Source organism: Syngnathus leptorhynchus, chromosome 4 (genome assembly GCF_054491065.1).
Source record: "Syngnathus leptorhynchus isolate UIUO chromosome 4, UIUO_Slep, whole genome shotgun sequence".
In the NCBI taxonomy this organism is placed as follows: Eukaryota; Metazoa; Chordata; class Actinopteri; order Syngnathiformes; family Syngnathidae; genus Syngnathus; species Syngnathus leptorhynchus.
Window position 1 is genome coordinate 6,311,106 of NC_141198.1, and position 7,073 is coordinate 6,318,178.

At 45.9% G+C, this 7,073-nt stretch overlaps 1 protein-coding gene across 3 annotated transcripts in view; it reads right to left on the bottom strand.

Moving 5' to 3' along the window:
* The window catches only part of kat6a (K(lysine) acetyltransferase 6A), a 29,444-nt gene extending 22,713 nt beyond the window's left edge, over nucleotides 1–6,731 (bottom strand). For 2 of the 3 annotated variants that reach the window (XM_085909403.1, XM_085909401.1), the window contains exons 1-2: nucleotides 6,345–6,731; nucleotides 3,673–5,025 (exon numbers count right to left, since the gene is read on the bottom strand). In XM_085909403.1, the coding sequence (XP_085765529.1) occupies nucleotides 3,673–4,338 (666 nt within the window). In that variant the 5' untranslated portion in view covers nucleotides 4,339–5,025; nucleotides 6,345–6,731. Of the gene's footprint in view, nucleotides 1–3,672; nucleotides 5,026–5,978; nucleotides 6,025–6,344 lie in introns of those variants that run through there. The other variant, XM_085909402.1, reaches the window with a different exon arrangement.
* Nucleotides 6,732–7,073: the final 342 nt, after the last annotated feature.

Genomic DNA, 7,073 nt, shown 5'->3' on the forward strand with positions numbered 1-7,073 from the left:
ACGCTTTCGTCCATACTCTCGGATGTTTTTTCTTTTGCAGCAGCCAGGCAATGCTACTGCTAACCTGTAACTTGGGCTGCAGCAACACAGACTTATATTGATCTGTGTGCAGCAGAAGTGAGCCAGGTGATACAGATCCTCTTTACCACGGAGACAAGTAAACTACCCCACTAACAAATAGCACTTTTACCAAGGGGTAATAGTAGTCGCTAAAGTGAAATGCAGAATCGGGAAAAACTCAAAATAAGTGCTTTAGAGTGTGTGCGTGCGTATACACACATATGTAAAAAAAATATATAATAATTCCAATGCATTTCAATGGCAGCCAGTTAATTGCTAATAGGGGTGGTTACGCTGTGTTTGCATCTATCCCATGTTTACTTTGAAGCTTTGAAGAGTTGTCAAAATATAAAGGGACAATGGCTATGGGAAAAGGATGATTATCATCGATTTCTACAAACCTGACCTAATAATGCGCTCATCAAGACTACATTAATTAGGGAAATTATTTTATGACAAGTCTATATGGAATCATATCCTTTGCCCCCGGGGCCATTCTCACCCCAAAAATCATTTACTTTTGAGAGCTTGAAATCTGAGGATTTTGACTATTTTAGGTTAAACAATGACTATTACAAAGTAATTGGTGATGAAAATAGTTGTCACTTAATCAATTCATTGATTCCTGACACCACATTTTTAGGAGGCTTCCTTGCTTGGGGGGGACAGTCAATGCATTCATCGGTTTGATACTTGCATATAATTCGCTCACTGAGACCTGCAATATCTATGTTCTTGTTTGGTGTGCAGTGGGTTCAGATATGAATCCAATGAAGCACTAAGTAGAGTAATCGCGTCAGACTGTTTTACCCAAAATATAAGTGCAAGGTGTGACCAAAGAGTGCCAACATTCCCACTTAAAAGTGAAAAACATGTTTTTACAAAATAAACCACGAGAATAGCAGAGCAGCGGTTGATGCACATATTAACGCGGTGCGCAAATTACATAGTAGCATTTTAGCAGTTCAGTTATTAATTAAGTTAATGTCATTTGTTTACATTAGGAATAATTTATGGTACCCAATTTCGTATTGTGCGAAACTAAAACCGTTTCCTAAAACCGTTTCTGGTGAGATGGGATGAGAAAAACCCCCCACTCAATTTCTGATGGGAAATGTAATCTACTCCAATGCATATTCAACTGAAAAACATCAACAATACACTTGATAATTGGTATTTGCTTGGCACCCAACTGAGCCATTTTGTCAACATTCCTGTGTAGTGAATCCAAACCAGTAAATGGTTCCATCCTCCTGGCAAAGGCACAAACTACTCTCATGTGATTCATGGTATTATTGTGTAGCTGGGATGTGTGTAGAAAGGAGGGGGGAAAAGAAAAAAAAAGTGGCAGGAAGTATTGAAGGCATCTAATCAATGCCTGAGTGTTACTGTGTTTCAGTCAAACACAGCAAATGATGTCTTAACCTTGAGTAAGCAGGTGCAATGTGCACAGGGCATCAGATTGGGGGTGGAGTGTCCAAGAAGTGGAATTGATTATGCAAGACAAGTATATCAATTAGTGTTCATAATAAACAAGGAAGCCGAATGTAACTCCTTTATCAGCGTTAACAATTTGACGCAAGCAAAAGCTGCAGAGAAAACAAAATAGCCAATCCGCTTACATGGTCAGTGGGACTTTTGGAGGGAAGCCACTGCTTGTGTGTGTGCGCGCAAGTGGCTTTTTCACACGTCCTCACCGTGACACTGCACGTCGACATCGAGAACTCTGGTTCACCCCACTCCAGCTGTTGGGAATAGGGCAATCGGAGGGCAGGGAGATCGCTCTTGTCTATTATGATGGGATGAACATCATGCACACTACTCTGTAATCACACAGCTCCACTCACAAAGGCTCGCCGTCAAAGCCCATCCCACCTAATGGCCAAAGCTTCATACTGCTAACGGGTGCTCATGGAGGCAATGAGGTTTGGAGTCTATATATCCATGACCCCTGGTTGACTTTGATCCCCGTTCACCTCCCCCTTCATGACCTGGCAATGACACCGTATTAGGATGGGGGGAGTGGGGTGGTGGGGACAGAGAGACGAGTATGGGATCTCGCTGAATAGTGCACTTTGACAAACACAAGAGAATTGAGTACGCAAATCTCACAAATGGGGTCAGAGCTGGTGCTTAGCAATTTGTCTTGATTTTTTTTCACTTCTGCGACTTCACTCGAAGCCTCTCTTGCTCACGCCTCTTCTCCTGGAGAAATCATAACTGTAGGCGATCATGCGAGAAAATGATGCGCCACTGGAAGGCTATGAAAACTGGAGGGTGATCATGCTGCCTACCAATACGTACACACAAATATAACATAAGAAACATCAAGCATAAATGACAGACCAATCTTAAAACAAGAAACTTCAAAGGCCAGACAAAACACTAGATTGCTCTATTCTCGCCAACTTTTGCTTTTTTTTTTTCTTGACATACATCTAATATTGTTCGCTCTGTATAATATCTACAACTCAATATGTGAATGCACACTTTAAAAATAAATCATGAAAAGTGCTTGATTTAGTCGGTCATCTTTTAAACGTGGTTAGTGGGGCAGCAAGAAAATCAGATGCTGGGTCTGATTGATCTCTGGTCATCTTAGAAAGTGCATTATTTGCAGCAAAGCAGGTCACCATGTTCGTTATACAGAGCCCATGAGTGCATCCTACTCTCTTGGCTGATTCTTTTTTGTGCCAGCATGCAGCCTTCAAGGAAGCTGGGTGCTTGCAAAGGCATGTACACTTCCAAAAAGGGCACAGATAAAGACCCGAGTCAGTCAAAACAGTAGCAGGGAGCAGTCTAAATCTTTCAAGATCTACTGTGTGCACCATTTAACAGGTGACAGAGCACAAAGCAACTTGGGGGAAAAAATGTGAAAACTCTGCAAAACTTTGTTTCAGGGCATACAGTACCTCGGAATGTTCTCATAACTACATGTCCGTGGCCCTTACAGGCAGCAGAGGTTTGTAACTGCTCTCTCTGTCTCTGATCAGGTTACAAAAAGTGGGTGTGTTCCCACTCTCCTCTGTCGCCTGCATGTCTGCCTCTCCCGCTCTACAGCGCATTCTGCCTCTTTTGCTTTCTTCTCATTCCACGTCTCTGCCTCTCTCTCTCTGCCTCTCTCTCTCTCAGAAGTTTGTGGTTTGCATCAGCCAGTCTCATATGGCACCGCTATGCACTACAACATTCTCTTTTGCTCGACTGTGTGGTCCTCCCGTTTGCTTTGCGCGTACTATGTCCAGACGGAGAACATTGCTGCAGACGGTCCATACTGGCTGGGGGCCATGTGACTTCCTCCCCCGTTGACCTCTGCTACCAAATGACCCACCAGACGTCTAACAAAGTAGCAAGAACACACTTCTTACGTTTGCGCAGACAGTAAGCAACAAAACTACAAACCACATGCTGCTTTTTTTTTTTACTAGCATTCATATCGTTCCAGGTAGTCGTAAAGCTTGGCAAAGAAATTCCAGGTAAGAGAGAGTGGAATACAAATGCGTATTCTGGTGTTTTACCGTCCAGTGTGCTGAGGAGCTGACATGAAAAATGAAAGTCACGGTATGTGTGTTTGTAAATGTGTGCTTTATGTATTGAAAACAGTTGCAATCTTACCTTGTCCTTCTCATGAGGCAGCAGGCGGACAGGGGGAAGTGATTCCAGGGATACCATACCAGTGCCGTCATTGTGGGAGCTGCTGCGGCTGATGAACTGAAAGAGTGGACCCTGCTTTGCCACACGTCCATGGGCCACCGCCCTTTTGAGGGCCACCCTTAGCTGCTGGTGGAAGATGCCAGGCCCCATGGAGCCGCTGCCTGACAGGTAGGCTGCCACATCAGCCTGACACTTAAGAAAGCGTTCAATGTTTTTCAAGCAGGAGCCACCTGGTTCGTGGAGGCCCTCCAGTGCCCGCTTGATCAACTTGTTCCAGTCAAGTCCAGGTCTCTTTCCCAAATGGGTTTGGAAGCTTGGACCACTGCTGCCACCGCTGCTGCCACCTCCGCCTCCAGAGCTGCCACTCCCTTTGGACTTGGGAAGGGCCACACGCCCAGGGTTCTCAGGATCCTTGTAAGAGTTGAGACCTTTGTTGGTAACCTTAAGGATGGTCCCATCTTTGACGCTCAGTTCTAACTGTTCCAGAATAGTCTTGCGGTCCAGACCATGGGACATAGAGACAGCATTGCAAATGCGCTCCTCAGACGGTCGCTGCTTCTGTTTCTTGACCTTCTTGATGGCTTCTAGGATCCACTGGGTGTATGTGGGGTTGGCCAGTTTCACCATGACTGCAGTCTCTCAGGCCGCGGGGGCCGTGGGGCCTTCCAACAATCACCAAACAAAAACAAAAGTGAAACTACGAGCCAAAGACACCTGGCCTGCGCCGAAGCGCCGCCCACTCCTTCGCTTCTCGTGCTTTTTTCTCCGCAGTTTACTATCCCTTGTCCTGGGGCCGCACAGAGACTCCCGCTGAAGTCGCGTATGCACAACACGGTAGTAAGCAGCTGACCATAGCACAAACCTCAAAACCAAGTTCTCCACCCAGTAAAATCAGGCCCACCCACTTGTATCACTGGGCAGAGGCTGGTATTAATGTAGGACAAGTTTTCTTCAACAAAATGGACCAAACAAACTAACAAACAAAAAAAAAAAGAACAATATAATAAGGCTGTAATCGCAACTAACCAGTTAGTTTACAGTCACTGGTAAGGTAACCAAACTGTCATTGTGAGTTAGAAAAAATGGCCATGTTCCCCAAGACATGAGTTTTCATGTTAGATTGACAAACGTCTGTGTGGGTATTTGTGATGTATTGTAGTTCTTTAAATTCCCTTGAATCCACGATATCTTGCCCCCTCTTATCCTTTTTTCCTTTCACTGTTTTTCAACTCCAGCAGTCTGGGCTTCTCAACACCAGGACGGAGTAGATGGGGCTGATCACCCTCATGTCTATTGCACTTCGGCAGCACCACCCTGTAAGACAAAACGTCCAGTCAAAAACACATTTAAATAGAGCATCAGTTCATACAGACATATGGCCAACGCAAGGAAGGAAACTAATAAACCTACCGTGGCACACCAGGAACTAACATAGGTATATAAACAGAGTCTTGCTTGCACTGCTGACAATGACTTCAAGTAATATGGCCAATTCAAAATGTATCAGAAAGCTAAAATTCTTCATCACATTTTCAATTGTTCCTGTATTTAATGCTACCAGCACCTTCAAAAAGAAGAAATAGCCTCACAATCTATACATGCTATTATACCCCGTAGAAGCAAATAATAAAAAATGACATCAAGTATTTATAAAATGTTCAATATAAAGCTGACCATCTGCTTATTTTGTTCGCGAACAAAAATACAGTGTAGTCAAAACATACAGTTAGCAAACATTAGCTGAGAGGCTAAGTAAAATAAAAATAAAAAAATCAAAGCTTGGTCACTTTCCCGCATTGCTCAAGTGTATCCCGTTGTTTTGTTTACTTTCACTGGTTACATGAAGCAGCCAAGTATGTGACAACAAGGCTTCCCGCGAAATGCTGTTGTTTAGCAAGCTAACGTTAACAGCTAGCCAGTGTGCTAACGTTACGACTGTGTTACTAACGTTACTCGTTAAGTCAAAACGTAAACAGCGACAAACACACGGCTAGCATGTTAGAACACCAGTCCAAAATAAGCTATCTCCTTCTTTTCCAACCACAACAACGGTATCGCGACAACCACGGCCAATAACCTCAATTTGAATGTCGTTCTCTTATTAACGTAAGATCGCGGCCTTGTATCGGGCACAATGCAACTTGCGGACGGTCATATCAGCTAGCGGCCAAGTGCAGGAATAAAAGTATTACAGCAAACATCGTGCACCGTTTCACATTGAACGGCCCGCGGTTTTCAAGCTTCGCCGCGTGAAAGGATCCACTGACCGCTTCGAGTCCCAACGCGCGATCCCCCACCTCGCTGACGTCCGCCCTCCGCCACCAGCCTCCCTCCCACGTACTAACACTCCGCCAGCCTGTAGTGCGGCGAAGACAAGGCCGCTGGAGCCCAGCGGCTAGGCCTCGACTCCCCCTCTCTGTTCCCCCCCACCCCGCCCACCCTACTCAGCGCCCATCAGCCCTGCGTACCCCTCTCTCCTTCCTCTCGAGGTCCCCCTGAAAAGCTCGAGCTCCGGTTCTGGTTTGCGGGGGGGGGGGGGGGGGGGGTAGTGTGGTGGGGGCAAATCTCCGATCGAGATACGCTGTTTACAAAAGACCGCGGAGCCCCTCCGTCCCGGTTATGCTGTTACTCACCGGAATTCCGTGTCGATCCGCCGGGGGAAGGGTTCCAAAGCCGCGCAAAACGGAGACAACAACAAGACTGAAAACGCAGCCAGAGACCAGAGGCTCTCGAGCCGACGCCATCTTTGAGTGAAACGGAGCACGGCGGTGGGGGAGGGGTAACACTGAACCGTCAGGCTGGGCCAAGGGACCGTCTGCATGGTGCGAGGCGAACATCCAGGGGAAGGAACATTCACAGCAAGACGGTGGGGGCGGCAGCGCGCGCTGTTGCTATGAGAGGGCTACGGATATTGCCTGGGCAAGTGAAATGGAAGAAAGGGACAGATGGTGGTGGTGGTGGTGGTGGTGGAGGGGGGGACAAACAGTTGAGGTAATCTCACAGTCTCTGTTGTGCCACAGCCGCACTGGAGATGATTCAAGGGAACGTCTGCATTTTTCTTCGCGGCTGCAGGGGGATAAAATCAAATCAAAGCCAATGAGCATGCATTTAACGTTGGAGGGTATTTAAAGATCAGAGTGAGACCAGTGAAAGATTGACAAATGCATTCAATCCAGAAATCATCCAAATTGTAAGAGTTATCTCCATTGCTCGACATGGAAAAGCATGTCATCCATCTCCTCTCTCTGCAGAGTACTGAGAGGAGTACTGATGTACAACGTCGATTACCCAACACAATATGTTTTTTTTCACTCAAGAAACAATTATGTTAATTGTCCTATTCATTAAATGACACGCTGTTT